The sequence below is a fragment of the Pteronotus mesoamericanus genome, unplaced genomic scaffold (genome assembly GCF_021234165.1).
Source record: "Pteronotus mesoamericanus isolate MK-2021 breed Mesoamerican mustached bat unplaced genomic scaffold, CSHL_Meso_final contig_1, whole genome shotgun sequence".
NCBI classification, from domain to species: domain Eukaryota; kingdom Metazoa; phylum Chordata; class Mammalia; order Chiroptera; family Mormoopidae; genus Pteronotus; species Pteronotus mesoamericanus.
The window spans coordinates 2,455,133-2,479,493 of record NW_026554998.1 but is presented as its reverse complement, the minus strand read 5'-3'; the positions used below and the strand labels follow the sequence as shown (position 1 = coordinate 2,479,493).

The 24,361-nt window shown below is 62.4% G+C and overlaps 1 protein-coding gene across 1 annotated transcript; it reads right to left on the bottom strand.

Annotated features, from left to right (window-relative positions):
* Window positions 1-1,030: 1,030 nt before the first annotated feature.
* On the bottom strand, window positions 1,031-23,187 carry FBXL18 (F-box and leucine rich repeat protein 18). The gene is made up of 5 exons (XM_054592637.1): window positions 23,073-23,187; window positions 18,446-18,661; window positions 14,896-16,439; window positions 9,325-9,543; window positions 1,031-1,187 (listed from the first exon to the last, which is right to left on the bottom strand). The coding sequence occupies exons 1-5, from the start codon at window positions 23,088-23,090 to the stop codon at window positions 1,031-1,033; spliced, it is 2,154 nt and encodes a 717-aa protein (XP_054448612.1). The 5' UTR covers window positions 23,091-23,187.
* Between the last annotated feature and the right edge of the window lie 1,174 nt (window positions 23,188-24,361).

Here is a 24,361-nt window from a genome sequence, read left to right as displayed (position 1 = left end):
GCAGGACAGCGGGATGTGAGCAGGGCCTTGCGGGTTCGGCAGCCTGAGCCCAGGAGAGGGCGGCAGGTGCGGCGCGGGGAGCCCCCCGGTGATGCCCAGCGTGGGCGGGGCTCGGGGCTGGAAGGCAGAGGCAGCGGCTGGCTCAGGGCGGGCCTGGACCCCGGGGGCGGGCCTCGTTTTTGGAACAGCTGCGCGGAACATTTTTAAAGTGCTGAGCAAAGCTATCTGAGACAGGGCGACTGGGTCACTACCCTGGCCTTGAGCGTCTTCTCTCGTTTTTCTCATGAAGCCACACACGTCTGCTTCCCCAGAAACACACTTCCGCAGGGCACTGCAGCCCGGCCCCGGGGTCCCGGCCCGGCCCGGCTCTGGCCCCATCCGACATCAGCTGCCGGGCAACGCTGCACACAGCTGGCGAGGACGCGTCGCGCTGGGAAGGCCCAGACCTGCGGCCACAAGATGGGTGAGCTCCTCGCTGTGTCGCGCTTGCCACCGACAGGGGGGCTCACGTCACAGGAGAGCATGTCCACCCACAGGCACGGCCACCCCCGCCCTGGGCTTCAGGCCGCCCCTCCACTCAGCCCAATGGCAGGTGGCCAGGGACACCTGAGCAGAGGGACACCCCTGGAGGTTGAAGTGAGGGGCAGCACAGGCCACACGGGGCTCTGGGGACCTGGCCAGAGCCCTGGGGAGTCAGGGCGCCACAGTCCGAGTCAGTTAAACGCGCCCGCAGCCGGGCCTGGGGGTGGCGGAGGCAGGCGTGCCCTCCCTGTCCTTGTGCCCTCACAGCCCCAGCTCCCAGGGCGAGGGGCCCGCACAGGAGAAAGCAAGGGGATGCGCCAGAAGCCCCAGGGGCCGGTGGGTGCAGGGTGGCCAGGGGGAGGCCTCCCTTCCCCCTGTGAGCAGCCAGGGGTCCCGGAGTCCGGCAGGTGAGCTGGGACGCTGCAGGCAGGCGGTGAGCGTCGGCGGCGGCCCGGGCAGCAGGCGGGGGCTCGGCCCGGAAGGGCTCCCCCCGGGGCTGGCCAGCCAGTCACCACCACAGATTCGGCGGCTCCTCAGCCACTCTGCTTTTAAATAAGGTGATCTCGTCCAGGTGCACCATGGGGACATCCCGGATGACGTCAGTCAGGCCCTCGTGGAGCAGGGGGAAGATGACGACGTTCAGCGCGGGCCGCTCGGCCTGGAAACTGAAGCAGAGGTGAGCCGTCAGGAGCCGCGGCGGGAGGGGTGCGCCTGGGCCCTTCCCATGGGGGCTGGGCGGAGGCCCCAGGGCACACGGAGGGAGCCTTGCCTATGGGGGGGCGTTATCATGCATCTGTCTGGGCCCCACGGAGCGTCTGGCCAGGGAATGGAGGCAGAAAGAGGCCAGAACAGCCCCTGCATCCCTGGGCCGAGGGAGGCGGGCGTCGGGGTGGCGGGCAGCGCCCCAGGAGCTGCAGAACCAAGGACAGCACCTGCCGTGGGGTGGAGAGAAGGGACAGGGCTGAACCCCCACAGGCGGCCTGGCGGGGTACCAACTCCCAAGTCCAGAGAGGCAGCGAGTCTGCGGGAAATGGAGCCAAGGGCACCGCTGGGAGCCTGGAACCACCACCTGCAATGTGACGAGTGGCGGCCAAGTTACCTCCCCACCGCTGCACCCACAGGGCCCCCTCTGTGCAGGGGACGGGAAGCACGAGGGGCCGGTCTCCACGGAGCCCCAGCAGGCCGAGTGCGTGCTAAGTGCCGACAGACGCCCGTGCCACCCTCCCCGAGGCCCACGTGGCTGGCCAGCACTGTGACCCCCTTCCCAGCTGAGGGAGCAGGGCTTGGGGAGGCGGCACCCAGGCCGCGGTCCCTCAGCCAGTCAATGGCAGAGTGGGCCCCCCGTGCCCTGTCAGATGGGGGCCGGCCCTTGTGCAGCAGCCTGCAGACAAAGCCGGGCGCCATGGAAGCTCATGGAGAAAGGGGCGCAGCAGACCCCAAGGAGCAAGACAGAAGACACCCAGAGCCCAGGGCAACTGCAGTCGCGGGGAACCCGTCCCTCAGGTCTGAGCTGGCAGGAAGGGGGTGGGGGGCGCCACCTGACAGGGAGCCTGGGTGCTTGCCAGGAGGAAAGCAAGTGCCCCGTCCGGCGCCTGCGTAAAGGAAGGAGGAAACCTGGTCTGCCCGGGCCTCCCCCAGCCTCTCCCCGTGGCCCCCAGCACTGGATTAACGACTCATGTAAAGTCGATGCCAGGAAAGCACTCATAAAACTTGATGTTTGGGCCATAAAGACGCTGAGGAAATGCCTCCCAGTTCTGTGCAGGGCGTTTCGCGCGCTTCGCTCGAGGGCAGCGTTGTCTGTGACCGTGAACCTCGCCAGCAAGTCCTTGCCTGCCCACCCGCTGTGCCACTGACCTGACTTGAAATAGAATAGTCTCAGAGGTGGGGTGTGCGTGCAAAGGCGCCTTGCCTGCCCGCCCGCCCTCCCGCCCTCCCTCCCAGGGCTGCAACGAGCTGTCAATTTGCTGAAGGGGATGGATTTCTCAGCAAAAGCCGGGAATGCGGTGGCGGCAGCTCGGCCTCCATGCAGCCCCGGCGGCCTGGGCGGCAGCGGCCATCCAGGAGCCGGAACAGCGCTCGGGAGCCTGCACAGAAGGGCAGGGGCGGGGGTGCTGCTCCAGGAGGAGCCCACCACTCTCCACAGGCCGCCCCTCAGCCTGCTCGGGACGTACCTGCACCGGGCCGCCCTCCGCCAGCGCACCCCCGGCCCCAGTCCTCTTTGAAAAACCCTTCTGGCCCTGAGGGGCCTGCCACTCTCTCACCGGGGTGCACCGCCCCCACAGGGAGGGGGCCTCGCACAGAGCGAAGCCTGCAGCCAGTGACGACAAAGCAGGGAAGTCACAGGCACAGAGGAGGAACGGAGGAACCCCTCGCGGCCCAGGGCAGGGCTGGGGACCCCTCTGGGGGCGCGGGGCGCGGGGCACGGGCCCCACGGTGGAGGCGAGCGCTGGGCCAGGCGGGGGCGCATGCGGCCCCTGAGCTCCGTGTGCTCCACGTAACTTCTGTACGTATAACGTTCTCCTGCGTGACTCCAACATCGTTTGAGGTTCAAGTGAACAGATTCGATAAATAAAACAAAACTCCTTCCACCACCCTCGCCAAGAGGCCAGGTTGGGATGGTCACCACAGGCAGGACAGGTCGCCTCTCAAGGCCTTCCCCCTGCCAGGGCTAATCACCTGTCCAACGCCCCGGCCTGGAGTCACCAAGGACAAAGGCCAGGCCTGTGAGGCGACAGGCCCCTCCGCAGAGGCCCCCTGCTGCGCCCCCAGGCCTGACTCTGCCCCTGGCTGCTGCTGCGGGGCGGGGCGCTCATCAGGCAGGCGCCCCGCCTCCCCGGGACCACGGAGGCGGGGCCTGCAGACACGAGGCAAGGGGCCGCACTCAGGGCCTGCAGCCCGACTCCAGGCCCAGTGCCCGCCGGCCCGCCACCTGGCTCCCCCGGAAGCAGCGAGAGGTGACAGCCGAGGGGCAAGAGGAGACCTGGCAGCGCAGGGTGCCCAGGGTCACAGCGGGGCCGGCACGAAGGCCTGCCCCCCAAGGAGGGTCTGAGGGTGTCACTGGGGCCTTCAGAAAGACTGCGGGAAGCACTGAGTTAAGTCTGCCAGCACAGAGGCTGTGAGTGCCGAGTGCCCGGAGGGGAGTCTCTGCCGGGGCCCGGTGCGCACACCACCAAGGGCTCTGTGAGACTCAGCCACCCAGACGCCTGCTCTCGGCGCTCCAGGACGCAGAACAGACTTTTTTTTTCCTAAAAAACACCTGCGGGGTTTGCTTCTCTGCCTGGGAAACTAGAAACAAAATTAAAGTTGACAGCTTCTTCCCCCCAAAATAAAGGTCTTATAGAAACCCCAAAGCAATGAGATATATTACAAAAATCACCTGCACTGTTACAACTATGTCCGAGAAGCACTGAGGCCGGCGGCCCCCAAGCATCAGCCCGCTGGGAGCTGACACAGCAGCACCCATCAAAGGCCCTCAGAGCCAACACCGCCCTGAGCCCTCCAAGCTCCCGCTGGGCCTGCGGGGCCCCAGCGCCCACCTGGGCCCACCCAGGCCCTGGCTCTGCCAACAACCTGCCTCGCGGCTAGGAAGGGCAGCAAGGCCTTGCCTCTCCCCACGCGGAGCACAGGGCAGGAAGGACCGGGGTCTGAAACGCTCACTCGAGGTCGGCAGCATCTCCAGGTCCCACTTGGCGTGACAAGACTGAAAAGCCACAAGCCCCAGACCACTGGAGCCGTAATGTGAGTCAGAGGCTCTGGGACTGGAAAGGCCTGATCAACAACCGTGCCTCTGTGAGACTAGAATGTGGAGGAGTCAGTTTGGGGTCCCCGGAGCTTCCGTCCCTTCTCCTCCCAACAGACACCCCAGTGCCTCTCCAGGGTGACAATACAGGTTTCACAAACGCTCCCGGAAACCCTTCGGGCCCATCAGGGAGAAGGACTGCATCACCCGCCCGCCGCTGTCTCCCAAAGCCCCTCACTCTGTTACACGGGCTCTCCGTCCGACGGCGGCGGCAGCCTCCTCCTGGCTCGCCAGCCGCATGTCAGGCCACGGCTGGGGGCCCCGGGGCTCCCCGCCCAGGCTCCTGCTGACGGACGGCGGGTGGGTTCCACCCTTCTGCTAAGGCCAGGCCTGCTCAGACTCGCTTCGCAGCCGAGGGAGCAGCCCTCGGAGGCCAGCTTTCCGAGAGCCGGGGCCCGCCCCAGGGCCCACTGCCAAACCCGCACAGGCCCCGACAGTAAGAAGGGACTGTCGCCCTGGCCGGCGTGCCTCCGGGAACTGAGCACCAGCCTGTGGGCCGAAAGGCCGGTGGTTCGCCTCTCAGTCAGGGCACAGGCCTGGGTTGCCAGCCAGTGTGCAAGAGGCAACCGATCGATGTTTCTCTCTCACGCTGATGTTTCTCTCCCTCTCTTTCTCCCTCCCTTTCCCTCTCTCTAAAAAGTAAAAAACTTAAAGAGAAATGACGGTCAATGACCCAGCCGACACTTTCCCCAGCAACAGCGCTGCATGTGGGACCCCAGCCCTGCTGGCTGAGTCACAGGGAAAGAGGCAACACTGCAGAGCCGGGCAGGCGAGTGACAGAACCGTCAGGCACCAGGTGCTTCGTCCCCTTCGATAATCCCTGAGCGTGAGGCAGGGAAAGGGTGAGAAAGGAGAAGGGCACGGGGAGACGGACAGGGAAGCCGGCCTCTAGCGCTCTGAGCCCTCCACCTGGGGGCCCGCAGGCCGGTGGAGAGGACAAACCAAAGTGTGGGGCGTCAGCGCAGGTTACCGCGAACCATGGCGCCGCCTGCTGGGCACTCGCAGAAAAGCAGCGGGGATCTGGCCACAGGATGGCAGGAAAGCCAGCCCGACAGAGGGCCAACAGCTGCCTGGAGCCGCACCGCCTCCCCGCCCAGAAAGACCCGGCATAGGGGGCCACCAGGAAGCCATCTGCCTAGACGTACACAGAGGCCTCTCCCAGAATGTCGCAGGGGCTGCAGCTCCGCCCAGCCCCCAGCAGCTGGGCTGGAGGAGACAGGCTGTCCGCAGGCCTGGGTGTGGACACAGCTGGGCTGAACACGGAGGATCGGGAAGCTCGTGGGCCTCGTTCAGCATGTGGGGGCTGGGGGTTCGTGGGCCTCGTTCAGCATGTGGGGGCTGGGGAGCCTTGCAAGCACCCAGCACAGCCCCGTGGAGGGTGTGGGTGCCCGTCCCCTCTGTCCTTCCAAGGCTGGGGTCCTGGCTGCACTGTTCACTCACCTCGCAGAGCCTCAGTCTCCCCACCTGCACACCGGGGTGATGGAACGCACTTCACAGAGCTCTCGCGAGGTCTGGACACCACGGGCAGCCCCAGCGCGGCACGGACAGGGTACGCCGCGGGGAGGGGCAGGCGGCCCCCGGGCCAGCGTCTGCGGGGCGGGACCCACAGGGTCGGCAGGAGGACTGGACCGAGGCGTGTTCACGGCCACACCCCCAGCCCGAGAGCGCCAGCCCCTGCCTCCCCCCAAGGGGCTGCGGACAGGCGGAGGGGGACCACTGGGCGGAGCGGCGCACCACCCACGCGCATGCGCCCCAGTCCCTGGAGCCCACGGGCTGGGAGCTGCCCGGCCCGGCCCGTCCGCGGGCCAGCCCTCTGACAGCTCAGCGCCCGCAGACTCAGCCACGCCAGCCACGGGAGCCACCGCGGCCTCGCATGACGGACACCAAACAGCATTTAAAAAGGTAGTCTGGGGCTCTATTTACCGACACAAGAAATCCAAGAGGCGGCGTTAAATAAAGAAGTCAGGCGATGAGAACAGTGTAGGAGCTTCAGCCCGGTCTGTCCGCACAAGGACTGGAGAACCGCAGGGAGCCGTCACTTAAAAACGGCTTAGTCTATATTTTTAGAAATATTATAAACATGTATTGTTTTTACAGCCAGGGAGGAGAAAGCTCCAGCTAGGATTTCTCCTGGGACGTTCAGCAGCCAACCGCAAGGACAGCAGACCACGATGCGGTCTGCCCGCCGGGACGCCGGGGCCCAGGGGCCCGGAGACCGCAGCTGACAGCTCGTTTCAGGATTCTGGGGACAGCCAGGCCTCCTCCCTGTCATCTCCCTCAGCAGTGGGGATGCAGAAAGCAGGAGGCGGCGGCTGCGACCCTCTCGGCCACGCCGCAATGCGGGTGTCCGCCGTCAGCCCCCTCAGGGGCACCGCGGCGTCTCCGCAGGAGAGGTCTCCGAGCGCCCCCACCGGCTCGGGTCCGGTTCTCCCCAGGAGGCACTGCCCCGGGGTCCCCGGCCTGCATTCCCATTCTGGGAGTCCCCGCAGGCCCCGCGCCCACTCCAGGACGGCCGCCCTCACGGAGGCCGCTGGGCCCCGGTGTGCAGGACACCAGCCAAGAGGGCACCCACCTCTACCACGTCCCCCATGGGGGCATGAGGGGAACCCAGCCCCGGGGGATGAGAGCTGTTCTTAAATCCACCTCCTTTACCTGCCACCATCCAAAGAACCCCTGCTGCTAAATCTGAACAAAGTGCAGACACAAAAAATTTAAGAGTTCAAAGACCTTCGCTTCAATTCATAGGAACAGAAAGTGGAACAGAGGTTCCCAGGGGCTGGGGAGCGGGTGGGGAGACTGTCTCGCAGGACAGAGTCTCATCTTCTCAGAGAAGATGAGCGCGTGCTGTGGACGGACAGCGGCAACAGCCGCACGGCGGGGTGAATGCGCTTAAACGCCACTGTGCTGGACCCTTAAAAACAGTTAAAATGGTAAATTCTGTTATACATATTTTACCACAATAGAAAAAGAACGCCGAGCTGTAGAAAGAGAAGCGAGAGCTGTGTGAACTGGTAAGGAGTGGTTTCCAAGATACACCATTAGGTGAAAAGGCAGAGCGCGGCCGAGAAGCGCGTTCGAAGAGCCGTGGGTGCGCTCCCCGTGCAAAGGCCACGGGAAGGGCAAAGGAGTCTGGGAGGCGGGCGGGGTGGGCGGGGCCGGCGAGACGGGGAGTCGGGGGAGACCCGGGAGTCTGGGGCGGTGGGAGGGCGGGCCGCGCTTCTCCAAGCACGGCTTTCACAGAGCTGACTCTGCACCACAGGAAAGCGTCACGCACCGAAAAAACAAAGACATAAACCAAACAGGATGTGGGGCCAACGTAACACGGGATGGCACCCAGTAACAACCGGCCCTGACTGCGTTAGGGGTGAGTGACGTGACCACGCTGGAGGAGGCGGGAGTGAGGGACGACCGGAGACCCTGGGAGAGCGGCGTTCTGACTGGGCACCGTGAGGTGAAGACCAAGAGCGCGCGCAGCGGTCAGCGTCCCTGAAACGGCCTCACGCGTCCACTGGGGCGGAACAAGTCAGCAGCCGGGGGCGGAGTCGAGCCCCGGGAGGGCAGGCGACCAGGAACCTGCAGTGCGGGGCGGCGGCCGGAGGCCTCAGTGTGAATCCCTTCGGTGCGAGCGCCAGCGGATAACGCGGAAATAGATGCGGATGGGGGCGGGGCATCGACCAGTTCCCTCCTGCCGGGGGCCCAGAGGGCCGGGCCGAGAGGGCGAGGACAGCCCAGCAGCAGCGGGCACACCTAACACCCCATCTGGGTTCCTAAATACCACTCCCCCACACCGGGCACCCGGGCTGCCTTGGCGGCAGTCCATTCTAGAGCCGGGGCAGGAGTAATAGAAGAGGAGCCTGGAGCGGCTTGTGGTGACAGAAAGTAAGAGAAAGTGCTCAGAAGCGGGAGGGGCAGGGTCAAAGGGCACAGGACCCGAAGTGCAAGAGCAGCCCGCAGCCACGTTGGGAACAACCTGAGCCCCCGCATGGGCCCTCCAAGCCGTGTGCGAAAGCCCACGGGAGCAGGTAACTCGGGAGCAGGTAACTCGCACAAACCGCGCCCCGCCCCCACCCCCCCCCCCCCACCCCCCCGCCGGCGCCCCGCACAAGGCCACGGGCCGAGGAATGATGCAGAAATAGGCGGAGGCGGCGCGGCTGTCCCACAGCAGAGCTCCGCCAACCAACACGGAGGGAGGGAGGGAGGGAGGGAGGGACACAGCGTCCCTGCGCAAAGGCCAGGGCGGCACAGTGACGACTCCGGAGGGCCGGCTGGTCTGACGGGAAACGGCATCCGAAGACGCGGGCCTGGCCTCCCCACAGGTGTCCACTCATCAGAGAGGGAGCGACAGCGACTTCGCAGCGGAGAAACCTGGCAGACACAACCTTGCCCATGCGAACAAGGCCAAGCCCACCAGTGACAAGACCTGAGGACACCGTGTGCCCCTCACATGATGTGATGAGAGGGGCACAGCATCGCTTCTGCCATTTTCTGGCCAAAAACATCAGACAGACCCACACAGATGGCCATTTTACGAAATACTAATGCTCTTCAAGTGTCAAGGTCACAAGAAACCAGAAAAAACTAAGGAGACGTGACCATGGAGCCAGGACGAGGGCTCTGCGTGGAATCCTGGAACAGAGGACCGCGGGGAAACAGACAATTCCGAGGTCCGCGGCGGCCTAGCCACACTGCACCGTTCCCCAGCTTTCGTGACTGTGCTGTGGGGACGCGTGTGATATCACGGGACACTGGAAGGTGAGACCGCTTTGCCGTTGGGGTGAGGGGACCTCAACTGTAGAAAATGAGCCCATGCAGAGAGAGCGCCTGAGGAGAGGAGGCCCTGCGGCGGAAGGAGCCGCCCTCCACCCAGCGGCCCAGCGCTGCAGGAAATACACGGGGGGCCCTTGAGGGTGCCTGGGGGAGGCACAGCAACGAGGGCCCTTCAGGGACCGGCCGGCGGGGGGCGGCCCCCGGCCCCCGCAGCCCTGCCAACCGCGCCCACTCACCTTCGGAGGAGGGTCTGCTGCAGGCTCTTGCAGGTGGCCAGGGACTCCCCGGTGAACAGGTGGCACACGACGAGGTGCAGGCAGCGGGCCACGAAGGCGAGCACGGCCTCGGGCTGGAGGGTGCCGCTGCGGGAGACCAGGCACAGGCGCTGCAGCGCGGAGCACTGGCTCAGCGCCTGGAAGAACTGCGCATTGGCGCTGAAGTAGGGCTGCTCCAGCCTGCGGGGAGAGAGGGCGGTGTGAGCCCGCAGGAGGGTGCAACGCGTGCGGCCAGGGATGGGACGGGACGCGTGTGCTGCACACACAGCCTCGCGGTCGGGGCCCGAGCACAGCGAGGCCCAGCCCTCCCCAGTGAGCAACCAGGCCCTGGCGCCGGGCACATGGCAGTGCTGGCCAGGCAGCAGCCACGGCCGTGGGGACAGGGCTCTCTGAGCATCCCCCGAGACCAGCCAACATATCCACGCAGCCACCTCCGCCACCCGCCCAAGGCCCAGGACTGCGTGCCAGTCACTCCCTGCGGAGACGCTGTGTCGGACCAGCTCGTGTCTCTCCAGGCCGTGGCCCTGCCTGTGGAGCAGATGTCCCTGTGGAGGCTCAGGCAGGCCCTCCATCTGCACGGCGCACCCACAAGGAGCCCCATGAGGTGTTTCTCAGCACGAACCGAGGCGGCCAGGCCGGCGGCCTGGCGCACTGCTGCGCAGAGGTCTGCGGCTGTGCGCTCGTCCCAGGGGAGAGCAGCCCCCACACGGGCAGGAAATGCCCGCACCACCCCTGGAGGGCAGCGGGCCCGCACGGGGGTCAGAGTCCCTACGCAGTCCCCCCAAGTCCCCAGGTGGAGGGAGAACCCCAGTTCTCTGAACGCAGTAACACAGAGAGGCTGACCCACCCAGGACACAGTTACGGAAGGAGCAGTCCCCAAACCCCCACAACAGCTGCACAGGCCTCATGCTGGTCTCCTTGTCCCGCCACCCGGGGACACTAAGGAGCCACACCACGGGGAAGGGATTTCAAAGTCGGGTCCGTGAGAACAAAAGGTCACCCAGACGGTGGTCCGACAGACGCCCTTGCACCACTGAACTGTCGGTTCTGAGCCGCCACCCTGTCTGGGAGCCACTGGGCACTGAAGAGCAGCCAGGGAGACCGGCCTCGAAGTGGGTTTAATGAAATGTAGTAGAAACCCTGGTAAGCTCCCGATGCTAAGACTGCGGGGTAAAACGTGGGTGCTCCTGAGAGTGACCGCGAAAAGCCGCACGTCGCCTCCCACCTACAGCCCCGAGCGTGCAGGAAGGGAGCCCCCAGCAGGGCTGCCTGGGCGCAGACACCAGGAAGAGCTGCCCGGGCAGCCAGAGCCGGCATTGGGACACCCCCGCCGTGCACGGGCCTGTCCCTGGGCCCCCTGAATGAACTTCCCCTGAGAGAGCCGGGACTGGCGCCGTGGGCAGAGCGGCGCCCGGCCGCAGAACCGCCCCAGCAGAGGGACAGGTACCGCCCTCTCTCCGCGGCACCTGGACAGCCAGCAGGTGCTGTCCCACGGTGGCCTAAATGTTTTTTCCCCTGAAAACCATGAACACATCAGTTTGAAACAACCCTAAGGAGAGCATCTCCTTGCAGACCTGCAAATAGGAACATTGGAGGGGCCCACGTTCCAGAACCAGGACTGCTGAGCTGCCAGGTGGCCTCTGACTTGAAGCCACTACGGAGCAGGGTGTCAGGGTGCAGCTGGAAGGCGGCCGGCGGGGACAGGCCTGCGTCTTGGTCGCTAGGTGGCGATGCAGGTCTGTGCTGCTGCCACGGAGACCCAGCTCCAGCTCCTGGGCTGTGAACCGGTCGGCAGGTGTGCACCGTGTTGCGGACACACTGTAGAGTGTTTTCATCTAGCCGGCCACGTCCAGATTCTCCCACCCTGAAGGAGGCCGCCTGTCACAGGGGTTCAGGCGGGTCCGCTCCGCGGTCTGGCAGGTGGGGCTGCCTGTTCACCTGCCCCTGTCCCGTCAGAGCAGACCTGGTGTGAGTGGCCTTCGGGGTCTCTGGGGAGGACAGGGGATGAGGAAAAGGTGTCTCCCATGAGTGGCTCCGCCTGGGAGGCCAGCGGCCCTTCTCCCTACCACCTGTACCTCAACCTCCCGACCAGGGAGGACCTGGCCTCCAACCCCCCTGCCGGAGAGGTGGCTCAGATTCCCCAGGCTCTGTGGCCACAGGCAGGGCTTGGGCCACCCCTCCTTCTGCCTGCCCCGCCCTCTGGCCGCCCAGCAGCGCCCAGGCCTCTAGGGCGATCATGGGACATCTCTGGGGCCTGGCTCTGAAGGGCTCCCTTGCATCTGCCCAGACGCCTTCCCAATTCCAGGTCACGGGCAGCCGAGGGTGACTCAAGGTAACACACCCTCCCTCCTCCACAAGGCAGGGCTCAGTCATTCTCAGGACAGATGGTCCCTCCTCTGTCCAACCTGGAATCCTCTGGCTGCCGAGGAGTGCCCCACGCACCTGCAGTTGGCAAGGCCCGGGCACCACGCCCTGTCTCCACACTGCCCCCCACAGGAGCGGCCCTGGCTGCACCGAGGCACCAAGCTCGGACTCCTGGGCCTCCCTGGAGGGAGTGGCAGTGGCAGCAGCCGGGCTGGGGCCCAGAGGCTGCCCTATCAGGAACACCTGCCGGAAAGTGCAGGAGCTGCTGGCGCGCAGCCTCTGCTGAGTGCGGACCCTTACCAGGGTCCGCGGCTGCCGCCCACGCGGCCGGCGGCACCTGCCCATCTCACTCCCGCCCCCCTGAAGAAGGCAGGGATCCACAGGGACAGGGCCACATGGCCGCACTGGGGAGAAGCCGGTGCCTGTCCTGAACAGGCAGTACTCGGCCCCGACCCGGCGTGCACAGAGAGGCCGTTAGGAGCTGCAGTCTGGCTCTCGGGCGGCCCACAAAGGCCATCTCTCCGAGGCCCGCAGGCCTGCCCAGCCACATCGCTCAGGCTGCACGCACGGCCCTGCTCCTGGGGAAGACCTTGGCCACAAGGGTCATGTTGCAGGCCAGGGAAGCCACTCGGCAGCCACTAAATGTGCTGCACTACCCCATTCAATACCCAGTGGCCCGTGAGGCAGAAACGCTCCCAACTGCCCACAGACCAGCTGTGTCACCCGGGCAAGGTCCTTAACTCTCTGGGCCTCACTTTCCTCACCTGCAAAATGGGTCCACAACATCTACCCTCCTGGGGGTGCTGAAAAAGGGTAGTACCTGTACCCGCAGGAGAAGCACCATCACAGCTGCCCCAAGTGAACCCAACAGCAGCCACGGCCGCCGCCGCCTGTAGCCTCTGGGACACCTGCCCACTCCACCTACCTCTCCCTCCCTGCGGCTGCGGCCCGCTCACCTGTGCTGATGCTTCTTCCTCCTCCTCCTGACCAGTGCTTGTCCCCCATCTGTGGTCTCTCCAGGCCCGCGTGCTGGCTGGGGATGGCTCCCCCACGGGGGCCCGGGGTCTCTCAGGCTCGCGTGGACACGTGCACAAGGCTCCACTCGGCCTCCCCCTCAGCGAGGGCAGCTGCTCCGGCTCAGCTGCCCGGGCCAGGGGCCTCTGACCCACCCAGACCACCCACTCCCCCCAAGCGCCCAATCAGCCGGCAAATTCTCGGTGAATTCAGACCCAGCCACTCCTGGCCACCCCTGCCTTTTGTCCTGCCCCCGCCCACCTGCTGCACCAGCCTCCAGCCTGGCCCCCGGGTCTTTTCCAAAGCCGCCGCGGGGCCGGCCCTTTCGCCTGGAAGCACGTCCGGCATCATGGGCCCGCTGCTCCGGAAGACCCGGCACACCCGCTGCCCAGCCCTGCGCCCCCTCAGCTCCGTCCAGCAGCATGTTCTGTGCTAACGGGGTCCCTTCCTTCCACATGCGATCCGCCCCACACCTGGCCCTTGCGACGCAGTTGCTGAGCCCCTGAAACGTGGCTAATGTCGCTGAAGAACTGGAGGCTGGATTTCATTTCACTTTAGCTCATTTAGAGGAAGGTCACCCTGGGGCTCATGGATGCTGCCAGCTGGTGCGCTGTGACCGGAGGGTCCCCCAGTTCTGCTTTGCTGGCTCAGCTCCCCGAAGCCCTCCCTCAAATCTCACCTCCTCCGTGAACTGAACCTCCACTGCCGGCCCCGCACCCAGGCACTCGCACCCTGCTCTGCCCTTTCTCCCCGGCACTTGCCACCCTCTGACACGCCCTGTACTTCCTCTCCTGCATTCGCTGCTGCTCTGTTTTCCTCATGAAAACGTAACTCCCACAGACAAAGACCTCTGCTTTGTTCAGCGCTCCAGGTCCTAGGACAGTACCTGGCATACAAGGGGCTGGAACGTTTGAGTGAATAAAGAACTAGACTGACCATGTATTACAGGTGCCACGCCCTGTCCCCATGCCTTCTCAGGAGGAGGTCCTTCAGTCTCAACAGTCCCACCTTGCAGAGGAAGGAGCTGGGCACACGCAGCCCAAGGCTGACCCCAGCTGTCTGACTCCAGGACCCCTGCCGTGGTCGCGTCCCACAGGACCGTCCTTCACCCAGGTCCCTCAGGAGGGTGAGAGGCTCGAGGACACTGGACAGCTCAGACGCTACCCCCGTGTCCCCTCGCCCACCGGGCAGAGCAGCTCCGAAGAGGCCAGACACGTGCCTGGACCACGAGCCTGACCCACAGCCCCGGGAGCTGGGGCCTTGGAGCACTGCTGTCCCCAGGTGGCAGTAGACACGTAATGAAGGCCCTGAACACGAGGCAGGCACGAGGAGGGAGGCGGAGGATTTCGTTACCCAGGGTGCGTTGAGCCGAAAAGGCAGGAAAACCCTGGGGCTCCTGGGACCTGCCCCGCCCTCCGCAAGGCCAGCGCTGGGCAGGCCGGGCTTGCAGGGGGCGCAGACGGAAAGCTGCGTGCAGCCTGGCAGGGGAGCTCTGGGCGGCTCTGTCCAGGTCTGGCTGGTTTCCTGTCATGGGAAACCTTCTGAGGGGGAGAGCGGAGGTCTGCAAAGGATACACTTGTCTCCATTTTCCATGGCTCAAGGGCCAAGGTCAAGTTCTGGAGCCAGATGGACCTGAGTACATCCTGAACCTCAGCTCCTGCCTCAAGCCGCCTCTGCCCCGCAGAACAACGGCTGGTGTCCTGGGGATCAAATCAGACAGTGCCTGAAAGCCCCTGGCTCCGGCCCTGAGCACAAAGTGATGCCAGCCATCCCTTGTGGGGACAACACCTCGTGTCAGGGTGCCCTCTGGCTACGGCCTGTCAGAGGGGCCAGCTCGCCGATCTCAGGCCCCCATGACCTCCTCCCCTGTCCGCAGCCCTCACGCAGCCACGGTTTGCTTGCCGCCACCCGCCCACCTCCCCAGCCCCGCCGATTGCAGCTGCCCCGAGTCCAGTCACCGCCCCGAGTCCCCGGTCAGCCCCGGCCCACGGCTCTCGGCTCCTGGGGGCGGGTCTGCATCTGGCTTGTCCGGGCAGGCGTGTGGCAGGCCTGCTAACGCTCACCAGCGAAGGGCCCCGCTACTCTCTCCCCTTCCGCCGTCCCCAGGCCTGAGAGAGCCAGCCGAGGCCACGGAGGGGCTGCCAGGCCCCTCACCTGAGGTCCTTCAGCCGCTTGCAGTGCTTCAGCATGTCCGAGAGGGCAGACATGTAGACCACCTTCCCCATCACGCCCAGGTTGGCCAGCGAGAGGGACTGGAGCTGCTGGCACTGCAGGCCGATGCTGACCAGTCCGGAGCCCGTCAGAATGCTGGGCAGCTGGGCCAGCGTCAGGTGCCTCAGGAAGGCCAGCTGGCCAATGGCAGCCACTTCCGCGTCCCCAACGTTCTGCGCCCGGCTGCAGGGCGGGAGGGAGTTGCGGATCGCGGGCTCGTTGCGTGGCATGGCAGAGGAGAAGTTGGACCCGATCAGCTCGAGGCGTTCCAGGAAGGGCAGGCTCTTCAGCAGAGACCAGAACACGGAGGAAGGCTGGGGGCCCGCCTGCCCCGAGAAGGGGCTGGGGCAGGTCTGCACACCGATGCGGACCTTCTTGCCGAAGCCGCAGGGCACGGCGTGCATGGCGGGCTGGGCGGGCTTGCAGTCGGCCCGCGGCGCCGAGTCAGCCACGGAGCAGACGGGCAGGGACAGGGAGCGCAGGTGGCACAGCCGGGCCAGCAGCTGGCACAGGTGCCTGCCGGGGCCCTCGGAACTGTGGTGGTGGGCGGCCGAGAGGTTGAGGTGCCGCAGGTTGCAGCAAGCCGCCACCAGCGTCTCCAGGATGCCACTGTCGATGTCGTCCTCCGCCTTGCGCAGCAGCGAGTCCGGGGACAGGCAGTGGACACAGCCGCTGAGGTTCAGGCTGGCCAGGCTGCGGAGGTCCTTGCCACCATTGATGATGCGCTGGATCAGGTGGCCGCCGGACAAGGTGCACCGGCTGAAGCTGAAGTAAAAGGGGTTGTTGAACTTCATGTGCTGGAGGAGGGACGAGCCATTGAGCCAAGACCGGGGCAGCTGCAGGGCGTCGAGCGCGACGTTGCGTGCCATGGAGTCCAGGAGGTTCTTGGTGGCCCCGCTCTCGGCGAAGCTGCCGGGCACAGAGATGAGGAAGGCATGCAGGTTCTCCGGCGTGCGGTCGCTGAGCACGGCCAGGTAGAGCCGCACCACCTCCTGGTTGATGTAGCCAGGCGCCAGGCGGGCGTAGAAGACCCGCAGGTTCTGGTAGTGGGGCACGTTGCTCTGGCCCACCATGAGCTGGCCCGAGAGGATGGCGCCCTCGCGCGTGCGGTCCAGGATCTCAAAGTAGAGCAGCAGCTTCTCGAGGCTGGTGCAGCAGGGCACCACGCCGTACGAGGGTGTGAACAGTGTCTGCTTGAGCTCCCGCACACGGCTCAGAGTGGCCTTGCATTCACCACTCAGCTGGCTGGCGTCGAAGCCAGGGCTCACGTCGATGGCCAGGGAGCGCAGGTGCTGCAGAGCCGACAGCATCTTGGACAGGCGCAGGGAGGTCAGGTGGCAGCCGGAGAGGTTCACCTTCACCAGGCTGCGGCAGCGCGCCACGTGCTCGATGGTGGAGCCCGACAGCCAATAGCAGCCGGCCATGTTGAGCTGCTGGATCTCCCGGCCGATCTCCTTCACCAGCTGTTTCACCTTGTCCTCGCTCGCCTGCAGGACGGGACGGGGCGGGGACAGGAAGGAGAGGGGGCTGAAGCACCCAGGGGTCGCCCTCGCCCCAGGCTGTCAGGGCCCACAAGGCCTGCAGAGGCCCCGTCCCCTGGCAGAGGGGGACGCTCCGGGAGAGCTGGCGCCTCCTCTTCCTCCCTACACACGCACCTCCAACCAGCAGTCAAGTCCCAACCGGTGAGGATGTAACAGGCGCAGCTGCGGCAGGACAGGGGTGGTTCCTCAAAAAGCTCAGCATGGAGTCACCACGTGATGACCCAACAATCCCACCCCTAGGTGCACACCCACGGGCACTGAAAACCAGGACTCAGACAGACCCTCGCACACCCACGTTCACAGCAGTATCACCCGCAGTGGCCGAAAGGTGGAAGCAGCCTGAGTGTCCACCCACAGATGAAAAATGAACAAATGGGGTCCATCTACACAGCAGAACGCTATACAGCCATAGAAAGGAATAACATTCTAACCGTGGCTGGGGGGCTCAATTGGTTAGAGCATCATCCCGAGACACCGGGCTATGGGTTCGGTCCCCAGTCAGAGCAAATACAACGATCAACCAACGAAGGCATAAATAAGTGGAACAACAAATCGATGTTTCTCTCTCTCTCTCAAATCAATTTTAAAAAAAATTTTTTAGCCCTGGCCGGTGTGGCTCAGTGGACTGAGTGCTGGCCTGTGAACCAAACAGTCGCTGGTTAGATTCCCAGTCAGGGCACAGGCCTGGGTTGCAGGCCAGGGTCCCCAGTAGGGGGCGCACAGGAGGCAACCACACATTGGTGTTTCCCTCTTTTTCTCCCTCCTTTCGCCTCTCTCTGAAAATAAATAAAATGTATTTATTTTATTTTCATAAACTGTAATGTAAGAAACACATTCAGAGACCGAGCACAGAGCGGCGGCGGCCAGCGAGCGGGGGGAAGGTGGATGGAGTGGATGGCGGCTGTGGCAGAAACAGACCACGGCGCTGCGATGGCCTCACACACCTGCAGGGCACTGGGGGTGAACCTTTGAAGTTCTCGTTATAAGAAAAATATTTTTAGAACTGTAAGAGCATGAATTTTGGTGATCGTTTTGCAACACTTATAAATAGGGAATCGTTTCGTTGTACACCTGAAGCTAAAACACAGAATGGGCAAAACTAGGTTTACAGTTGTTCATGGGGAAAATAATACAATAATAAATGATAATACAGGAATAAATTGTTTTGCATACTCATCACTGTAAGTCTACTTCTGCCCACCCTATATAACGTTATGTATATAAAAAAAAAGGTGGTCACCACACAGGGGGAAGCCTTGTGACCTCAGGTCTCACAAGGATTTCTTCAACAGAGTACAAAGAGCATGAATTCAAAAATTCAGTAAATTGGACTTCCCCAAAATTGAAAACTTATGCTCTTCAAAATCCACTTTTAAGAAAATGAAACGGCAAGCCGCAGACTATGAGAAAATACTCAAAATGCGCGTATCTGACAAAGGGTTTGTGTCCAGAACACACACAGGACTCTTGGAACTGGCTAAGGAAAAGAGGGACGACGGGAAATGGGCAGACGCCTTGCGCAATCCCGCCTGTGAAAAGCTGCACAGACGGCCCACGCAGCTGAGGGAAAGACAGTGAACCACAGCCTCGGTCAGGGAGACACAGGGAAACCACTGAGGTGCCACGTTCCACCCGCTAGAACGGCCGAAGCTCGAAAGACTGACAACGCCGAGTGGGACCAAGGACGCAGGGCAGCCGGCGGCAGGCGCCCTCCTGGCGGGTGTCAGTGGTGCCGGCAGCAAAGCAAGCACCCTCCCGGGACCACGTCCCCGATGCCTGCACCCTCCTCCCCGGTGGCACGCTCCCGTACTTCTCGGCCCCTGGTTTTTGTCACATGGGGATCTCAGAGGCTGTCCCAGTCAGGGCTCTGAGCGCCCAGCTCCTGTTGTGAGTGGCACTGCGCTCGGGCCGCTCCCCACCTCCGGCTCGCACGCACAGGCGCCACGCCTCACCTCGTAGTCCTTCTGCAGCAGCACAGTGTGGGTGAGGCTCTTGTCCAGGCACAGCTCTGCGAGCTTCCGGCAGGTGCGCCGGACGTTCACCACCAAGTCTGTGCTGGGGATATGGCTCAGGATGTGCAGGAGGATCTCGTCGGAGAAGCCCAGCAGGTGGGCGCTGCCCGCCGTCTCGGCTGCTGCAGGGGGCACGTCGCCGTCGCTGGACATGTCCTGAAAATAAGGGGGTACCAAATTCCCATGGGACCCCCCAAGGGAAGCTCTCAGCCCGGTCTTCCAGCCAGGGAGAGGGTCCGTGGGAGAGAAGGTGCTTTTACCAAAAACCTTAACTGCAGAGCAAGAACCATGACACTCGTCAAAAGCTCGTCTTAATCTGCGCACCAGGACCTCTCTCCAAAGAGAAGAGATTGGAAATGCAATTGCAAGTGGGCTCTGTGGCACAACGAAATGAAATGGCAATTTTTTTTTTGAAATTGCAAAGTGATTTTTCCTGCTGAAGAACTTCGGTCAAGTCTGGCATGTTTCAGACTCAACTTACGACCACCGGCCAAGGTTCTCTGTGAAACCTGCTACCCTACCCCTCGGCCCCAAATGTCAAGCTGTATTGGGACTGTAATCCTCGGGGAGGAGAATTCTATGAAGAAACAACAACTACTGGGGACAGTAACGGGGTCCCTCCCAGGGCTGGTGTGATGGGTCAACGAGCCACCGCATACGATCCTCAGAACCGTGTGGACGGTGACTCTTTCCAGCCCTGTCACTATGGGCCAGTAAAACGAGAGGGACCGCTGCTGTGAGTGAAACTATGAAGTCCTTACAAACAAGAAATGGCAGCCCTGACTAGACTGGCGACATTTTTCAGTGTTAAGATTGGTAATAAATCATAGGGCCTGCTCAACCTATCTCCATGTATCACACATATGCTTAGAACCCGTGTTGGCATTTCCAGCAGGACACCCGCAGGCTTCCTCGTGCTCCCGCAGCTGCCTGCACGGGTTCCTGCCCGAAGGTGGGCCTTCCGGCCGCCTGGCCAGCGCCTTTTCGATGTGTACAACCAAGAGGGAGGAGCTCCGCCTCGGTCAGGGGGACACGAAATCCCCAAATCAAGGCCAAGGGAGTTCAGATGCTCTAAGGGGAGCCCACAGGGGAGGGAGTCCATGCATCCCCAACACTCCCCAAAGGGACCTTCCTGCCTCTAAAACATCTGAGGGGCGCCTCCCAGCCTCCGCCCAGGAGGGTGCCTGAATTCGCTCTGCTGACTGACGTTTCCAGCAACTCTGCCCACAGCCCCTGGTCCGGCCTGAGTTTTCTACACTGATGTTCATGGATCGAAGTGTTGACATTTGGGAAGTCCTGCCGCTGCCACAGCAGCCGTGGAGTCTGGGGAGGCAGAGCCCGTCTACACCCCGACGCAGGCACTGTGGGGTTCCACCCTGTCCCACCAGGCCCTGCACCCACCAAGCCCTCGCCAGGCCAGGCAGGGGTTCCCAGGAATGAGTCCAACCTGCTCACCAGCACCTCCCTCTCTTCTTCCTAAGAGGCAGCAGCCAGCCCCGCGTTCACTCCCCTCTCTCCTCTCGACCTGACCTCCACCCATCTTCCCTCTCCTGCCGCTGGTGCACAGGGGCAGCAGGCAGCTGTCAGACCCCCGTCCGCTGCTGCCCTGGGCTGCTGCATTCTGGGTCCAATGTTTTGGGCCATAAGTGAGTTTCCTCATAAATGTCCCCAAACCGATCACCTGAAATCCCGCCCAGACACCTGTTGAAAATCAGATTCCCAGACCAACCCTAGACCTAGGGACTCCATCCGCAGGGAGAGGCTCAGACAGGGACAATCCCCAGCAGGCAAGCTGGCAAACAGGGCTCTGGCACCGAGGGAGCTGGGGGACAAGACGGAGGGCCTGAGGTGGACCCTCCCTGATCCCCAAACTGCAGATTTACCAAGGTAAGAACGCTGCCGCAGAGTGCCAGGAACACAGGGCAAAACACTGCAGGATCATGTAATTCCCAGTTATACTACTACTGCTAAATTTCTCTTAAAACCACCTAAAAATTACAAGAATTAAAAAAGAAGGAAAAAAAAAAAAAAAAGCCAGGAACTGAGTCATGGCCTCCTCCGCCCAGTCTCAGCACATCCCAGGAGATGACCTTTGGCACATCCTGTGCCCTAATGCTGGGTGGCCTGGAGGAGGAGGGGCCACCCTGGAAGCAGGTCTCATCGCTCCGCTGGGTCTCGGACCTTCAGCTGAAATGCTCCCTCCTCCACGAAGCCCTCCTGGCACCCCCTAGGCCCCCTTCACCCCCCTCCGCCCCTCTCCCACCTCCACCGGACATCCTCCTCCCGCTCCAGAGCCCAGGCTCCTCAGGTGGACAGTAACAGCCTGCTCGCGCGTGTGTCCCCTCATGAGGCCAGGAATGGCTCCTGAATAGGGATCCCTCTTTAACACCCAAGAGGAGGAGGTGCTGAACCAAGGGAGTCAACAAACCACCTGCTTCAGAATCATCTGAACTAGAAGTGGAGCTCTGCTCCTCAGAAGCTCTGGGAGGGGCCCTGGCATCTGAACGTAAAACCCGCAGCGACTGTGCCCTGGCGGGTGTGGCTCGGCTGGTTGGGCAGCGTCCTCCCACAAACCAAAGGCTGCAGGGTTGATTCGCCTGTCACAGCACCTGCCTGGGTTGTGGGCCCGGTCCCCGGCTGGGGGCGTGCAAGGGGCAATGGATCAATGTTTCTCTCTTTCTCCCTCCCTTCCCCTCTCTCTGAAAATAAATAAGTAAAATTTTTAAAAAATGATATAAGAAAAACCCGCATGACTGGTTGGTCACAGCATTATCCCCGCAGGTCAAGGCTGCAGGTTAGATCCCTGGCGAGGCCACACACAAGAGGCAACCAATGATTACGTAGATAGTTGGCACAGCAAATCGGTGTTTCTCTTTTTCTTTTCTAAATAATAGTAATAAAAAAATTAAACAAGTGATGACTTTCAAAATCAGCACACACCTTTCTGAAATCAGATTGTGAGGATGTACAACCCTGTGAATATCTGTATATATATATTTTAAGCTAATTTCCTTTCCCTTTTTTCCTTTTTTTGTTCATCCTCACCTAAGAATATCTTTATTGGTTTTAGAGAGAAACTTCGATGTGAGAGAGAGAGAGATCAATCAGTTGCTGCCCATATGTGTACCGACCAGGGATTGAACCCACAACCCAGGGATGTGCCCTGACGGAGAATCAAACCCACCACCTTTTGGTGAATGGGATGACACTCCAACCAACTGGGCCAACCAGCCAGGGCATGAATGTTTTTTAAAACCACTGAGTTGTACACTTTAGAAGTGTAAGTTTTACAGTATGTGAACTATAACTCCATTTAAAAAAAAAAAATGAGACCATCTGAGAAAAAGGGACCTTGATCTCCACGTCCACAGTGGAATAAGACCCCTCCCACCACCGGCCAGGTCTGGCACATGTGCGTCAGGGAACGGGGAGGAGGGGGCCCTTGGGCCAGGATCCCGTAAGACCAAGGTACCAGACACCAGACACCGCCCACCACCAGCACCAGCAGCACCGCAAGGACACACCGCTAACCAGAACCTGCTACCGCAGCCAGGCTACCCTAGGGCTCTTCCTCTGGGAGCTGCGGCTTCCCTGTCCTTCAATGCACCTCCGGTCTGCAGGTGGGCCCCACACCCTCCCCTCAATCGCGGAGCCACCGCAGGGGCCACTTCTGAGCCAAGTTCACTTCAAAGTTATGGGAGCTGTCAGCGATCCCCAACCTCCGTGCTCCTACCCAAGTCCCACCCCTCCTGCTCCCCAGCACCCTCTCCTGTTCCCACAAGTCCTTAAGTCAGGAAGTGTGCTCCCAGTCGTGGATGACAGCTATAAACACAGGTTCATATAAAGGTAGGTGGGGAGCAAGAAAAGGAAAGACTCTAGGCCGAGCCCAGATTCCCCTAAACCCTGGTCTGCAGAGAAAATACCTTGCAATACTTTCCAGGGAATTGGTAGGATTCTCTATTGGACCAGGTTTGTTGAGCCTTGGGAAGGAATTCTGGGTAACTCCTAGGTCCCCCAATTAAAATGGCTTTTCCTTACTACCCCCAAGCCACAGAACAAAGAGGCCCAGAGAAAAGTTGGGCTGGGCTTAAACCGAGCATTCTGAGACGGAGGATGGGATGCGAAGCGGTCACGGAGGGAGTACGTCGCAGAGGCACGAGGACACGGGGAAAGTGTCTGTGAGGCCTGGAGGAGTCCAGAAACGGGGTGGGGAGACGGGGAAGAATGCTGGCGGTCAGGAATGCGGGGCTGGGAAAGGCATGGACACCCGGACGGGGAGAGAGCTTGTGCCTGCAGAGACCAGGGGAAAGGCCTGGAGGGAAGGATGGGGGAAGGCCAGGGTCAGGATGGGAGAGAACGGGCGAGGCCGAGTTCAGGGCTGGGACAGAAGGACCAAGGCCGGCCGACGCCAGGGTCGGGGTGGAAAGGACCAAGAGGGGCCGGGGACCGAAGGGAAGGACGGAGCGGGATGAAAAGGATGCAGAGGAACCGGGATCGGGATGGGAAAGACCGAGCGGGGCCGACGCCGCCGGGCAGGGGGTAGAGCGGAGAGAGGCGCCCCGCGTACCTCTCCGGAGCTGGCCATGTCGAGGTGAGACCGAGCCGCGGCCGCGATAGCCGTGGCGCCAGGCCTCACGCCTAGCCGTCCAGAGATGCTCAAAGCCGGCGCGTCCACGGCTCCACAGAGACCTCGGCAGGGGGCGGGGCCTCCCGCCACTTCCGGCGCCCTCCCTACGCACTTCCGCTCGCCCGCCGGCTTGCCCTGCGCGGTCGCCATGTTGGGTGCGGCGCCGCCTCCAAAGCCTAGCTAAGGCGTGGAGTGAAACTGGGAGGACCCCAGGGGGTCGCTGCTTGCTCTCTGGCATCAGCTCTTAACTTTCACGACTTTAAATTTAAATAGCCACTCCTGGCTCGTGGCCGGTGGGACAGTGCAGCGAAAGTGAAGTCCCATGGAGGCAGGCACAATGGCTCCATGTTACTGCTGCACCCCCGGCCCTTAGCGCTGCGTGTCTGCTGAATGGTGAATGACTGAGTGAAGGAGGGCACCAGCCGCTGGCAGGGGTTTCTGAAGGATTCCAGCCTCCGTGTGATTCCAGGCCGGAAGACGTATTCAAATTCTGACACTTCAGATCTGTCTGACCCTCCAAGCCTCAGTTTCCCCACAAGGAAGATGACTGCTCTGCATCAGTGTGTCCATGAGCACCCTCCCTGCGACCTGAGCACGCGGCACCTGGATGAAGGGAAGGGCCTCGGGCTCGAAGCCCCTGCACTAGCCTGTTCTCCCTCCTCTCAGACAGGTTTCTTGGGGCGCACTTCTGTCCAGGCAGGGCTGCTTTGAAAAGCAGAGACATTCCAGCAAGAGCAGTCTCAGCTCATTACAAAGGTGAACCTCCGGTAGTCAGAGCTGCCTCATGGGGGAGCCAGCCACCTGAGAAAGTGAGTAGTTCCTATTCCAGGGCAGGGGAAGCTGCAGAGGAGTTAGAAGGAAATCCCACATTTCTATAAAACAGGACAACAGTCGTGTTGAGCAATGGATGGTGTATCCAGGGAGACAGTGAGGCAGGCAGTGATCGGACTGCCTAGGTGTTAGGGTCCAACTCCAGCTTTCTCACTTACAATTCGTGTGACCTGGGGCCAGCCACCTGTCCTCTCTGAGCCTCATTTTCCCAGCCCGCAAATGCGTGCTAAGAGGAAGACAGGTGGCAGCGTGGCATCCCCCTACTTAGCCTGGCCTGGGTGATGCTGGGCCTTTGCTTGGATCAGCCCCCCTGCAGGCCCTGGAGGAAAGGAGCAAGGCATAAAGGACTGTGCACGTCAAATGTGTGTCTCAGCTGTGCTTCTGGAACTTTTCAAGGG

Excerpts from the sequence above, each read along its gene's own strand:
- FBXL18 (XM_054592637.1), bottom strand. Across the intron at positions 16,440-18,445 it reads TGCTGCAGAAGGACTACGAG|GCGAGCGAGGACAAGGTGAA; the intron begins GTGAGGCGTGGC and ends CCCGTCCTGCAG. Across the intron at positions 1,188-9,324 it reads CAGCAGACCCTCCTCCGAAG|TTTCCAGGCCGAGCGGCCCG; the intron begins GTGAGTGGGCGC and ends CCTCTGCTTCAG.